The 14,293-nt window shown below is 38.5% G+C and overlaps 1 protein-coding gene across 4 annotated transcripts in view; it reads left to right on the forward strand.

Annotated features, from left to right (window-relative positions):
* LOC106053705 (glutaredoxin domain-containing cysteine-rich protein CG31559-like) overlaps positions 1-14,293 on the forward strand; it is a 49,624-nt gene that overhangs the window by 11,399 nt on the left and 23,932 nt on the right. For 3 of the 4 annotated variants that reach the window (XM_056039211.1, XM_056039210.1, XM_056039213.1), the window contains exon 2: positions 1,327-2,173. In XM_056039211.1, the coding sequence (XP_055895186.1) occupies positions 1,349-2,173 (825 nt within the window). In that variant the 5' untranslated portion in view covers positions 1,327-1,348. The remainder of the gene's footprint in view (positions 1-1,326; positions 2,174-14,293) is intronic. The other variant, XM_056039212.1, reaches the window with a different exon arrangement.

A 14,293-nucleotide genomic window follows, 5' to 3' on the forward strand; every position in this document is an offset into this window, starting at 1 on the left:
CAATATGATATCAAGGAGATAGAAGGAAGACACTATTTGTGTATCATCTGTAGATGATTCACCAGATAATATCATTATCTTTTCATTTATGTGCGTAGTATTTTAAAAGAGGTATAATTAGTTTGAAAAATAAAACATTTCTCTTTTAGAAGACATAATGTCACAAAATATAAATAGATAGATAGATAGATAGATAGATAGATAGATAGATAGATAGATAGATAGATAGATAGATAGATAGATAGATAGATAGATAGATAGATAGATAGATAGATAGATAGATAGATAGATAGATAGATAGATAGATAGATTATATAGATATATAGATATATAGACATATAGGTAGATAGGTAGATAGATAGGTAGGTAGATAGATAGATAGACAGACAGACAGACAGACAGACAGACAGACAGACAGACAGACAGACAGATAGATAGATAGATAGATAGATAGATAGATAGATAGATAGATAGATAGATAGATAGATAGATAGATAGATAGATAGATAGATTATATAGATATATAGATATATAGATATATAGATAGATAGGTAGATAGATAGATAGATAGGTGGGTAGATAGATAGGTAGGTAGATAGATAGATAGACAGACAGACAGACAGACAGACAGACAGACAGACAGACAGACAGACAGACAGACAGACAGACAGATAGATAGATAGATAGATAGATAGATAGATAGATAGATAGATAGATAGATAGATAGATAGATAGATAGATAGATAGATAGATAGATAGATAGATAGATTATATAGATATATAGATATATAGATATATAGATAGATAGGTAGATAGATAGATAGATAGGTAGGTAGATAGATAGATAGATAGATAGACAAACAGACAGACAGACAGACAGACAGACAGAAAGACAGATAGATAGATAGATAGATAGATAGATAGATAGATAGATAGATAGATAGATAGATAGATAGATAGATAGATAGATAGATAGATAGATAGATAGATAGATAGATAGATTATATAGATATATAGATATATAGATATATAGATAGATAGGTAGATAGAGAGATAGATAGGTAGATAGATAGATAGATAGATAGACAGACAGACAGACAGACAGACAGACAGACAGACAGACAGACAGACAGACAGACAGACAGACAGACAGATAGATAGATAGATAGATAGATAGATAGATAGATAGATAGATAGATAGATAGGTAGATAGATAGATAGATAGATAGATAGATAGATAGATAGATAGATAGATAGATAGATAGATAGATAGATAGATAGATAGATAGATAGATAGATAGATAATTCACTTATTCTTTTTTTAAGCCAGTGTATTTCATTGACCTCAATGAACCGGAACTCGTTCCAATCTGACACACCAGTTCCAGAGAGAATGAAAGAACGTCACCAGACGTCAGATCGAATAAGCCACACTGCTGTTGACGGCTATTCCAGACCCATGTCTGAGGACCTCTCACGCCACACTAGTCAGCACTACCTACCTGGGCAGAAAGGAGGCTATACTACCTCTATAGTGGTGGACGCCCCTGCCAAGCAGACCCCCGTGGTGACCGTTCGACAGAATCAAGGCCACGTTCCAGCGGCTCACCCGACCCATGTCAGGGAGAGTTCTAGCCAGCACAGGCAGTCCGGTGGCGTGGTTGGCAAGTTTCCGAGGTCAGTGTCGGAGCCTCATGATCAAGAGTCCATGTATCCAGCCGTTCTCCAAAAGCGGTACTCAAACATTTCCGAAGGTAGGCCCCACAAACACCATACCATCTCGGTGAGCCACAAACAGCACAACGGCATCTACAACGGCATCCAGGAGCACCCCACCCACCCTCACATTAGTCATGCTCGTGAAGACCTCGCCGCCGCCTCTGTTAGAACACTCGAACCAACGCACTTTCGGAATACTCACTCTAACGGAGAAGCACACACACAAAGCACCCTCCCAGAAGCCGCCCTTTCACCAACCAGCAGGCAATTCACTACCCAGCCCTCTTTAAGCCTCGTTCCATCGGCGCCGCCCCTGTTCGCTGGACGAAGGGACGTCAAGGACCCTTCCACTGTTAGTGAAAAACAAATAGTGAGCGATAAAGGCACTGTAAGAGGCTTCAAAAACAGGGTGAGGGCTGGAATCGCCACTTTCTGGACTCAAGCTGAAGATACGGTAAGCTTTGTTTTATTTTTAATTCTAGATACACTAACCAGGCTAGTTCTACTGTCCAATTAGTTCAATTACTAACAATTTACACAACCATCTATACCAGGGTTCCATTTGTCTGACCCTCAAATATTTTAAAGTTTTCTGTTAACCAGTTTCCCCCTCCCCTTGTTTTTTCTTCCATTTGAATTTATCTTACGATCGTTGCTTTAATCTTCTTTTTAGTTCCTGGTACTGCACTTTGTAGGAAGGTCTTTGCCAGTTCCTAGAACTAGGTCACGTGTCACCCAATCTTTCTTTTGAAATTTTTTTTTTTATTTTGTCGCAAGGTCAAATCGACTTTTCAATCCTGTTGGTTACTTTTTCATAAAGGATGGGATCATTTTTAGGTCTTCAGGTTGACGAGACATCAGTGTGGCAAAATATGTAGGTCGCAATTGGGTCTCCGCAGTCCAAGTGAAATACTGCACTCATCCTACTTGGGAATCAGAAAGTTGAAATTAAGATAAAATCAATTCATATTCAATTGATTAGTTATCTTATTTAGAAACCTAATAAATGTAAAGCTTTAACGGAACTGTAAATAATGTTTATAGAACAATAGATATTTGAGGCCAGGGTCTATTCACTGCTCTATCTTCTTCTCTTATTCAATTATCCAACCCCACGATCTGATCAGGCCCGAAATCCAAGATTCCCCTCGAGATGTTTAGAAGTTGGCTTGGTGTTTCCAGTCTTGACACGTCTTTGTTGTTTACGGGAGACAACTCTGAGGACAAACACAGACTCCTTAACAAACACACTCTCTCCCTTGTCATGGGGGACCACTCGCAGAAAAGCTTGTGATTGCATCGGAAGACAACCCAATCTAGCTCAACGCAACTCATCATTGACTGTTGTCCAAACAATGGCCAGTTTGATGGTACACACTCGGGCCAGTAATGCGCGTAGGCAGGTTCTCGTGTTGTTGGTTTTTTTCTTCTTGGACACCAGGGCATTGTGGGACACATTGGATATAAATAGACACTGTGGTCAATGTTTGCCTCCCTAAGACAAAGAGTGGAAAATTGAAACTGTTCCGATGATAAAAGACTCAACATACGATTGGTTGCTTGTTTGCGTTGTGTTCCAGCGCCTGAATGTCGCACGCGAGAATGAGATTTGTTACTTTGGTGCTCTATATTGCTGTATTTTGTCTACTTTAAGCATGTACAGAAGTCAATACTGTATTTTGGTTTCTGTAGCGTAAAAGCGAAAAAAAAAAGGGTTGGGGGGTTAAAGTCTATAGAAAAGAGTCAGATGGCGAAGTACTTTTGCGACTCTATGTTCCACTTGGAGTCTAGAGGATTAAGTCAAGCTAAAAAATAATAAGGCTTGTCTTCGAGTCCGAAGATTAACTAGGAATGCAGTATTTCCCGTGACTACGCAACCAAAGTTAATACAGTGTATAAATACTTAGATAAATACACCGCTACTAATTCCCGGATTTCGGTTATCTCGGGTGGGTCTGGAACCGGGGAGATCACTACATACTCATTTATTAGTTGAACTGTGTTATTTAGACTTGCCAGCAGCCTTCAACTTTTTTTTTTTTAAACCAACCCCGTGACGTATCAAGTTATCGTTCTTGTTCAGTAGTACTAAGGAGTAGCGGTGGGAACAGGAAGCCAAAAAACTATTTCGGACAGGGGGGCCTGGGAAAGTTGGGGGGGGGGGGGGGTTTGAGATGTGTGGTGTAATACCTGATCTTGTGTATGATTCATTTGAATCATTTCAGTACACAAATAACATGCGTGTTTCTTTTGTGCTTTTGAATAGTTTAAAGAATTCTATTGAAATTGAACCAACAAAATGCTTAACTTGCCAAAGTGTGAATCTTTAGAATTATAACTAATGCCGTAGTTGACAAAAGTCAGAACCAAAGCATGTTTTCTTTATCTTTATCTCATCTTTGATGAGTTCTATTTATGCTTATAGTTTGATTTTAAAAAAAAAAATTGACGACATTTGAACTGTGTACAGAGATAATGATATACTAGAAGCCAATGACAGGTCAGGTTATGATCTTTTGAAAGTCATCAATGAATTCTGTTTTTATGGATATCCCCCTTTCTAATTATTAAATGATTTGTCACAATCTCTTTGTTTATGAAAAATTTTTGGTATATCTTTTATGCATACAATTACAATGTATGAGTGATTTTAGTGACTAATTAAATAGAACTTCTAAGGACATCGCTGTTAGTAGTGCGGTCTTGCCACTGTATGTCAAAGATGGAGCGCAAGCATCTTTGGTGAAAGCGTTCAAGTAGTCTTCGTTGCTTTCTGTATAGTGTCCATGTCTTAGATCCATATAGAAGGGATGAGAGAACCACTGCTTGGTTGACACTGATTTTAGTTGGCAGACGAAGCGATTTATTAAGCCAAACCCTCGCCTGAAGGCGTCATAAGCACTACTGGCCCTGGCCAGACGTTTATCAACTTCCATTGAATGCGAGGCGTCATTATTATACTTATACTATGCTTCCTTAATATGTGCAGTAGTCTACCACGTTATGGGGGTGTCAATTAAAGTTGATCTTTGGGGCTGAGTAGATTTTATTTGGCGACTTCTGGAACATGACTTCTGTTTTCCAGAGGTTTGTAGATAAACTAAAAGAGGCGGCAATTGAAAAGATAACACACAAAGAGATACATATATATGGAAAGGGTAAACACACTGTGCTGGTTACAGGTAACACACCATAAGCAAAACGAAACATCTGTCAAAATGAACACACGTTTAAACAGGCATTCAGGGAGGGAACTTTTAAAACATGTTAGAATTAAATGGCTGACTGAGATACACATTGATCCACACTAAGATCGAACCATTATTGACATCGCCTTGTTAACATGATTACTTAACCCATGAGTTTTATTTTAGATCTAAATCGATTGTTAGATTCCGATAATGAGATAATAATAGGCGATGTATCGATGTATCGATTAGAAACTCTTACAGTTATCAGATTTTACTAGTGAAGATCAAACGAATGTTCGTGTTTGTTAAATTAGCGTTTGTTTGCAATGTTCTACTTTGGGAATGTTAATATTTGTAATACCACGGTTTGTCATAGTATCGTTTGTGATGCTCCGTAAGTTTGTTATGATATAAGCACAGCGCTACCTACAAAATGCTCAAATCGAGACTAATAGTTATAGAAGGCCAGAACACTGACCTGCGAGGTCGCAACCTGTGGTCAGTGGAGACCAATAGCTCGTGGCCACGTTACAGGTCAGATTTCAGGCCAACTATGACAACTGGTCCAACTCTTGGCCATCACATGTGGCTCAAATATTCGTTCCGGCGGAACTGTTTTCACTAATGCGAGAAAGGGCGAAGGCGAGTATCTGACGTCTAAACCAGTAAGTTTCTGGAAGGAGGAGCTAGTTAACCCTGGCTGGCTACCAACATCCCTCCTTGTCGTCTGTTTTGTCAACTGCCGGTTAAAAAAAATCATTAACCACTAATATAAATATTCTCATAAAGACCAATAATTTGCGTCAAAGGCTTGATCACTGTAGCTGTGAATTCGTTGTGCCAATCAACTTATTGATATCACCAAAATGTATGAACTTTCTGAAATCTATGAACTTAGTCAATTATACAGATGAAATAAAATAGAGGAAGAAAAAAAAACTGACACAATTTGGCCAGCATTGGTGTAACTAAGAAAAAATCTGGCTATGCGTTGCGTCTACACGTTTCCGGAAACACGAAAACCCCATTAGGTCTTAATAAAACGAAAGTACTTAGAGAATAGAGAGAAGTGTTAACGACAGTTGTTCTTCGACTTGGGGTGGAAAATATGCAGGGAGGCGGACTCAAAGACCAGCTAATGTTATTTCAATTAAATTTTTTGAGGGGCCATTCAAAAGACATCATTATCGATTCCTGTTTTAGACTATCACCACCATGTTTGTCATAGAGTAAACTGCAGTTGTAGGTCTATTATGGGCTACTACACGTGTTTAGACTGAATACCAGGGCACACGGACGTTTCACAGCTTCATATAAGCACCCCGGGTGGGAAAGGGTGGTTAGAAACTCCCAGCCTTGACTGAGATTGTAACCCGATACCCTTTGCTTTGGGTCCGAAGTGCTTAACCACTCAGACACCATTATATGCCCACTAGCCGGCACTAGCATTATATAGGCTACATCAACATTCAATCTTCAACATTAGATACCAAAAAAAAAAAAAAGAAAAGAATTTATGCTCATCTTTGCCTATAATTCATAAGCTACTAATTGCTAATACCATTATTTTTAAATAAACAAAATATATAAAGAGAAATGCGATGCCCAGGAACAACAAATAATTATAAATACTTAATTGTTTAATTGTGTAAAAGCTAGTTACACTAAAGTTCTTTAGATGACTTTGTAGATTTATAGACGTCATGTTTTTTTTTGGTATTTGTCTTAACATTGCTGGAGAAAATATGAATTTATAATATTCCTTTAGAGTTGTTTAGTTGGTTCTGTTTCATTACTTCACATATGGAGCTTGTATTTCGATACGCCCGGCTCCATCAGATGTAAAGCTGGCACTAAAATATCCACTTGGTAGAGAGCTCACGTTATTGTTAATAATTCACACGCTTTGAAAGCTCAACAAACAGGTGTCTGTGTGCACACAGTATGGATTAGTGCTCACCCCGAGCTGGGGATCGTTTGTCATTCTTCCAGTGCTCTGAAAGTCAATACATACTTAACTTCTTCATGTCTCTTTCTCTCTCTCTCTCTCTCTCTCTCTCTCTCTTTCTCTCACTCTCTTTCTTTCCATTGATCTCTCTGCTTGTATATAGGCCTACCTATCTATTCGCTTATCTCCCCCCCTCCCCTGTATATCTCCAACTTTCAATCTATCTGTCTTTCTGTCTCTGTCTTTCTCATTTCTTCTTCTTGTCCCTCTCTCTTTCACTGTCTCCATTTTAAGCTTCCTCTCTGTCACTCTATCTAATTATCTCTTTACCTGTCTCACTTGGTCTCTACCTGTCTCTTTTCCTGTGTTTCTGTCACGTTACCCGTCTCTCTACTTCTCTATTTTCATGTGTTTCTGTCACGTTACCCGTATTTTTACCTCTCTCTTATCATGTGTGTGTGTCACGTTAGCCGTCTCTCTACCTCTCTCTTATCATGTGTGTGTGTCACGTTAGCCGTCTCTCTACCTCTCTCTTATCATGTGTGTGTGTCACGTTAGCTGTCTCTCTACCTCTCTCTTTTCCTTATCTTTCGCTCTATTTGTCTCTCTGTTTCTCTCTCTAGTTCTTCATCTCTTTGAGACTCTCTCTCTCCCTGTCTGTTTCTCTCTCTAGTTCTTCATCTCTTTGAGACTCTCTCTCTCCCTGTCTGTTTCTCTCTGTAGTTCTTCATCTCTTTGAGACTCTCTCCATGTCTGTTTCTCTCTCTAGTTCTTCATCTCTTTGAGACTCTCTCTCTCTCCCTGTCTGTTTCTCTCTCTAGTTCTTCATCTCTTTGAGACTCTCTCTCTCTCCCTGCTTCTCTCCGTCTCCTTCTCTCTCTCTCTGTTTAGCTCTTTGTATCGCTTTGTTTTCGCACTATCGCTTTCTCCGACACAAGTAACTTAGAACGGAAATAGTTAATCTTATCTTATCTTATATAATCTTATCTTATCTTATATAATGCAGACGTTACTTAAAAAAAGAAGATGATTACGTCCTACGCGTCATGCGTTCAGTCATGCATATTAACCAATGACTTAAATTCTGCCAAGTCACTGGTTTTCCTGGCTAGCTCAGGCAACCCATTCCATAGCACTAGGGAAGAAAGAGAATTTGTACAAATTTGTCCTAGCATATGGGACGAGGAATGTGCCTTTATCTTTGTTATCTTAATCAATTATACCGAGACCTAGAACTAAAACCTTTTGACTTCAACTCCAAGATGGCGATCTAATTGAAACCCAAATATAATTTCCTAAACTTTACAGGACTAAATTTTAATCTCTGAGCGCAGAAAAAATAAATGTCACGTGACTAAAACAAAAAAACAAAAAACAACCTCATCATATAATCTAACATGACACTTGTATAACTAACAAGTTTTGGTAACAAAAAACCCAGCTAACAAAAGTCAGCAATTGACAAAAAGAGATTTAAATGTTTTATGGCTAGTTTGATTGTACGGTCGTCACTCTGTAGTACTATGTCCTTGCAATGTCCTCGTCACTAGCTACAGGTATGAACTCTTTCTAGTAACATTCTACCAACCAACACTCGTAAGTAAAGAAAAAAGTAAAGTTCTTCTTTCAGACCTTGCGATCATCCCACACTCCTACAGAAATATAAAACATTGGCCGAGAGAGAGAGAGAGAGAGAGAGAGGGAGTTAAGAAGAAAGAAAGTGTGGGACAGAGAGAGTATAAACAAGATGGATGGAGAGAGTGGATAAAGAAGATAAAGAGAATATGGATAAAAACAGAAAGAGAGGGTAAAAGAAAGAGAGAGAGAGGGAGAGAGAGAGAGCGAGAAAGAGGAAAAGTTAGAGATAAATAGGGAAAAGTGTGTGACAGAGTGAGAGAATTAGGGAAAATAGAGAAAGAGAAAGAGAGAGTAGAGTGAAAAGGAGAGAGAGAGAGAGAGAGAGAGAGATGATTCCAGACTACTGACTAACTCTTCATTTGGTGTCGCACTTAATACTTTCAACGTCTGTTGACGTTAACTCATGGCTAAAACCAGAACAACCAACTCTCTCCCCTCGCCTAGATTTACCTTTATTTTTTTTTCCCCTTGGGTTAATGAGGAGACTATAAAAGAGGTTATTCAAAGTCAAGCAACCAAAATAGTCACAATCACGAGGACACACATAGGCTTAAATCTATACGCGTACACATATACATCTCGCAATGAAACAAAACAAAAAAAGGCCCCATTTGTTTAAATTATCTGAAAGCACAAAGTAAAAAAAAGATTCTTCAACTACATTGAGAACTGAACTATATCAAAATGTTTTTTATATGTATATATTCTGTTTCGTTTTCAACACCATCACTGCTCTATATTATTACGTAAAAGTAAAGCACCCCTTTCACACTTATTAGGCAGATAATGTTTAGGTCATCTGTTTCTTCGGCCAACGGCTAACGTGTGGCCAGCACAACGACCAACCGCCTTTACTTTCCTTAAAGCCAGGTACCCATTAGAGCTGGATGGACTCGATCCCGAAATTAAAAAATCACAGTCTTCATCGTGATTCGGGACCCCTGGGTTCGAAAGCCAAGCGTTTTACCACTCGGCCACCGTGTCTCACACCTCTGCTTAATGCGTTTTTATTTCTATTAATATTTTAAAAAATAAAATGGTCTAAATTGATATTGAAATAAATCTAGGGAGATACGCTCAAAATGTTCTATCTAATACATAGAACTCGTATCGCCGTCAATTTAAACAATCTTTTTTTGATCAACAAACTCGCTAACAAATTGTAGAATTCAAGCCTGAAACATCTTTATTGTCGACATCAACTCAAAGATCAAATCATCAGTGACCGCAACGAATAAATGTTTCAGTCTCTACTAACAGTCAATAACCAGGTTAGTACTAAGTAGTCGCGAAACATGCTCAGGTCATTGAACTTAATGGAAGTTCTGGTAGGGTCGTTTGTGTTGAACTGCTGAGTGATTCATTACTTTGAGTGATTTAGTAGAAGTGATTTAGCTGATGAAGTGCTTCATACAGCGCCGCCGATTGCCATTGTCGTGATGTCTCTAATCTTATGTATTAAGTTTTACGACATTCTAATTTATTCAGGATTAGGTTAATTGAAAAGAAATGGCAGGATTAGTGAAATGAGAATGAGAGGCATCTTACTTGATGCTTCATCCTTATTGTTGGTCAAACATTCAGTCACGTGATTGAAGAATCGCGTTTTTAAAAAAATTGTTTACATAGCTTTTGAATAGCGCAACTTTCATTGCTTGTATAATGATCAGAGCGTCATGGTGAACTCTCGCTTGTGGATTATAGGGTAAGGGGAGGGGTGTCTGCCTCTGTAAGGGGAGGGGTGTCTGCCTCTGTGAGGGGAGGGGTGTCTGCCTCTGTAAGGGGAGGGGTGTCTGCCTCTGTGAGGGGAGGGGTGTCTGCCTCTGTAAGGGGAGGGGTGTCTGTCTATGTAAGGGGAGGGGTGTCTGCCTCTGTAAGGGGAGGGGTGTCTGCCTCTGTAAGGGGAGGAGTGTCTGCCTCTGTAAGGGGAGGGGTGTCTGCCTCTGTAATGGGAGGGGTGTCTGCCTCTGTAAGAGGAGGAGTGTCTGCCTCTGTAAGGGGAGGGGTGTCTGCCTCTGTAAGGGGAGGGGTGTCTGCCTCTAAACGCTTAGCAAGCACAGCTTGAGGGGAGACTAGAGCCAGGACTCGAGCTCAAACCCTTTGATAAGGAGCTAAGCGGTTTTCGTCCATCAGCCAGACATTCCTTATTCACGTGACTATTTCTACTAAATGCCTGGGACATTATATATCTTTTTTACAAAGCTTATATTAACTCACGCTGTCTGTCTGGTAAAAGGTTTGAGCATGTTTTTTCTCCAATTTCCCATTCTCGGATTAAATTAAAACTTTGCGCAATTATTTATTGAACCTGACAGGAAATGAATCAATTAAAAAATTAAACAATTAGTTAATTAATTCCTAGTGATTAATTATTTCGTTTGATTTCGAAATAAAGGGGAATAAATGATCCTTAATGAGAGATGTATATATACATATATGGATTTATTCCCCTCATTATGTTTTGTCACGTTTTTTACTCCCACTTCCCATTCTCCGATCAAGTTGAAATTTCGCATAATTATTCACAGTCAATAACAACAGAGGAATCAATCAGAAAAAAAACTATTTAGTTAATCATTTAGTGCTAATAAACTAATTTTGTTTTATATAATAGAACGAGAGCTAAGCCCAGTAATTTTCCAGATAAATTGCAGTAATTAGCGGTTATTTCCCCTTAGATAAGCTTTGGTTTTTAAAAGTAATATTTTTTTCTATTTTTTGTTATTAGCTTCGTTCATAGTAATTATCCTTCACGCCTGTGTTAATAATGGACCATAAATCTTTAAATCTCTGTTCCTATAGTCTAAAATACTAGCCTTCAGGTTTAGGAAGTGGAATTATTAAGTCTTATTACTAGTCTGTGTGAGTGTTTCTCTCATATTTTTGTTTATTATTGCCCTGATAACAGAAGACTGAATTAATTCTATGGCATCTAACGACCATAACAATTACTGACATAACAGGGAAGAAAATTTAAATGTAAAACAAACCAAAATGAGCCATTAAGCTGATAAGGCTTTTTATTGTATTTAGAAACAAAATTACGCGGATGTCAATTAGATACAAATTTCCTAAATTTTGTCGCAATTGTTTTTATAGACCATGAAGCATCATGCATGCAGGTGTTGAATATCCAGCGGTTGTTCTTCAACTTCAGAGTTCTGAAAGTTATTAGGTAGCCAGCAGCAACGTTGCGCCCGGGTGGAAACGATGGTTAAGGAAGGCGACAGAGCAAATAGGGTAACAAAACAAAAACTCCCGTTGGGGTGCCTAAAAGCCCGTAAAAATTTTTAAAACTATAAATTTTTTTTCAAATGTTCATCTGTCGGTGCAGGAGGCGCGTTGATTGAGCGGTAAAAGGCTTGATTTCCGAACCGGGGGTCCCGGGTTCAAATCCTTGTGAAGATTGAAATTTTCTAATTTCGGGATCTTTGGGTGCCTCTTAGTCCACCTAGCTCTAATGGGTACCTGACATTAGTTGGGGAAAAGTAAAGGCGGTTGGTCGTTGTGCTGACCACATGACACCCTCGTTAACAGTAGGCCACAGAAACAGATGACCTTTACATCATTTGCCCTATAGACCACAAGATCTGAAAGGGGAACTTTACTTTTTCTTACTCTATCTGCCGGTGCAGTGCCCCACGCAACTGCACATATTATTTGGGCTCTACCTGAAAAGGTCAAAAGGTCACTGCTATGAATGCACCTAAACATGAAGTCATACAATGTATCAATAGAGGATCAATGTAGTACAAACTTAAAATGCTTTAACCAGGAAGCTTAAGGCGGGCCCCCTTGTGGTGTCTGCAAAGTAAGACTTTAGTTCGATAACAAAAAGATAGGTCAAATTTATGCTTAGTGTTTTATACAAACGAAACAATTTGGAAAGGGGCAGACTTTTGGGGGGAGGTATGGGGTTGCTGACTGTAAGGACAGAGGTGACCCTTCACTATCTAAAAAAAAAACCTTGCCAATATGTCACTATCTACGTTAGGCAGATTCTACCAGAGTGACATGTGTTGTAGGTTTAACGCTGTGTGTTAACCCTTAAAGTGCTGACCTTTTTTTACAAATGTGCATATAAAATGGAATTACAATTCTAGTGTTTAGACTTAGAGGCTAGACTACCACACGCGTCTAAAGGTTTAATACTGAGACACGGGCTTCATTAAATAGAGCGAACTCTTTATAAGCGTGTTCATAGGTCTGAGCCCAGATCTCTATGCAATAGATTTCTTTGGTGTGTTATTGTATGACAAATACATGTATCGCACAGCACAAGTTCTCGTTTCAGAAAACTATTTCTAGATGCAGTTGCCTTAGGCCAGTAGCCTCTGACAGCAGCCTCTGACAGTAACCTCTGACAGTAACTTCTGACACCAGCCTCTGACAGTAACCTCTGACACCAGAACTCAAACAAAATAAATAGAATCTCATGAAACTATGGATTTAAACGCAATATAATCGAATTCGGTTAATCGAACCAGCCGTTCATTAGGACCTAAGCCGTCGGGTCCCGATGTGCTCCGATTTAACTGATTCAACTGTATTTCGTTTTAAATAATCTGTCGTTTTATTATCCGAACGTAAATTTAAAAACAAGCACATGAAATTCCTGAAGCCATTTTGAGTCATGTGAATAAAATATATCAAACACAATAATAAGCTCGGCGTAATAAACTTAATAGAATACTGTCTTTAAGAGTCTTTTTTTTGTGAACCATTGTAGATGCATGCTTACAAGAATTACACTAGAACTTTAACAAGAACTATACCAGTACTATGAAACAAATTATATCAGTACTATGACAAGAATAGTACCCGAAATATGACAAGAATTATACCATTACTACTTTGAAAAAACAAATATCAAAACATTGCATGATTGTCTGACTTCCTCGATAGACTTGTGTCACGCTAGGAAGTTTCAAACAAAAAAAAAATCTGTGACTCAACTCCTACCCCCGTCACGCATCAATAAAGTTTAAAAACAAACAAACCGTAACATACATCTTATATAGAGCTAAGACAGACAACCCTTTAAATGCAACCAAAATGCTAGTCATGGCTGGGTCTCCATATTTACGAGGAAAAAGAAATAAGATACTCTTCCTTTAAACTTGGGACAGGAGATCTAGGTCTTGGGATCTAGGAGAAAGTTTTTCCGTGCACCCAGTAAACAAAACTCTGCCCGGGTCGGGTGTCGAACCTCGAGCCCCCTTCATAGGGGTCAAGTTTAAGGCACTTAGCCTCTTGACCACACTTCCCACCAGATAGATACTCCCTACTAGAGACTTCTCATTTATATTTGTCCTTTGTGCGTTAAAATCGTAAAATACGCAAAGTTGTGATCTATACCATGTAACTATCATTATTTAATAGTCTAAAACGTACCTAACAGTTACATAGATAAAGTGGCAACCCTTATCTATTTGCTTATCTAATGCTTATCTATTATCCTATCACTATCTCAAAATCTCAGTAAGTTGTGTCTATTCTTTTTAGTGGAATGTTGTTTATATTATCGATTAGGAGAGAAAGAGTTAATATAAAAAAAATAATATCGCTATAAATTTCTAATAAGGATTAATACAGATTAGTTCTAGTTGTATCTATGATTCTAACGTTATCTAACTCTAATCTATTATGTTTGTTTGTTGTACACAGTGGCGTAGTTACCAATGTGCGGGTGGTGCGGGCCGCACGGGGCATCAAGTGGTGAGGGGCATCAAACTAAGGATAATCTTTCTCAGTAAAAACAACACTTTGTACATTTATGAAAAAGTTCAAACTACCG

The sequence above is a fragment of the Biomphalaria glabrata genome, chromosome 8 (assembly GCF_947242115.1).
Source record: "Biomphalaria glabrata chromosome 8, xgBioGlab47.1, whole genome shotgun sequence".
In the NCBI taxonomy this organism is placed as follows: domain Eukaryota; kingdom Metazoa; phylum Mollusca; class Gastropoda; family Planorbidae; genus Biomphalaria; species Biomphalaria glabrata.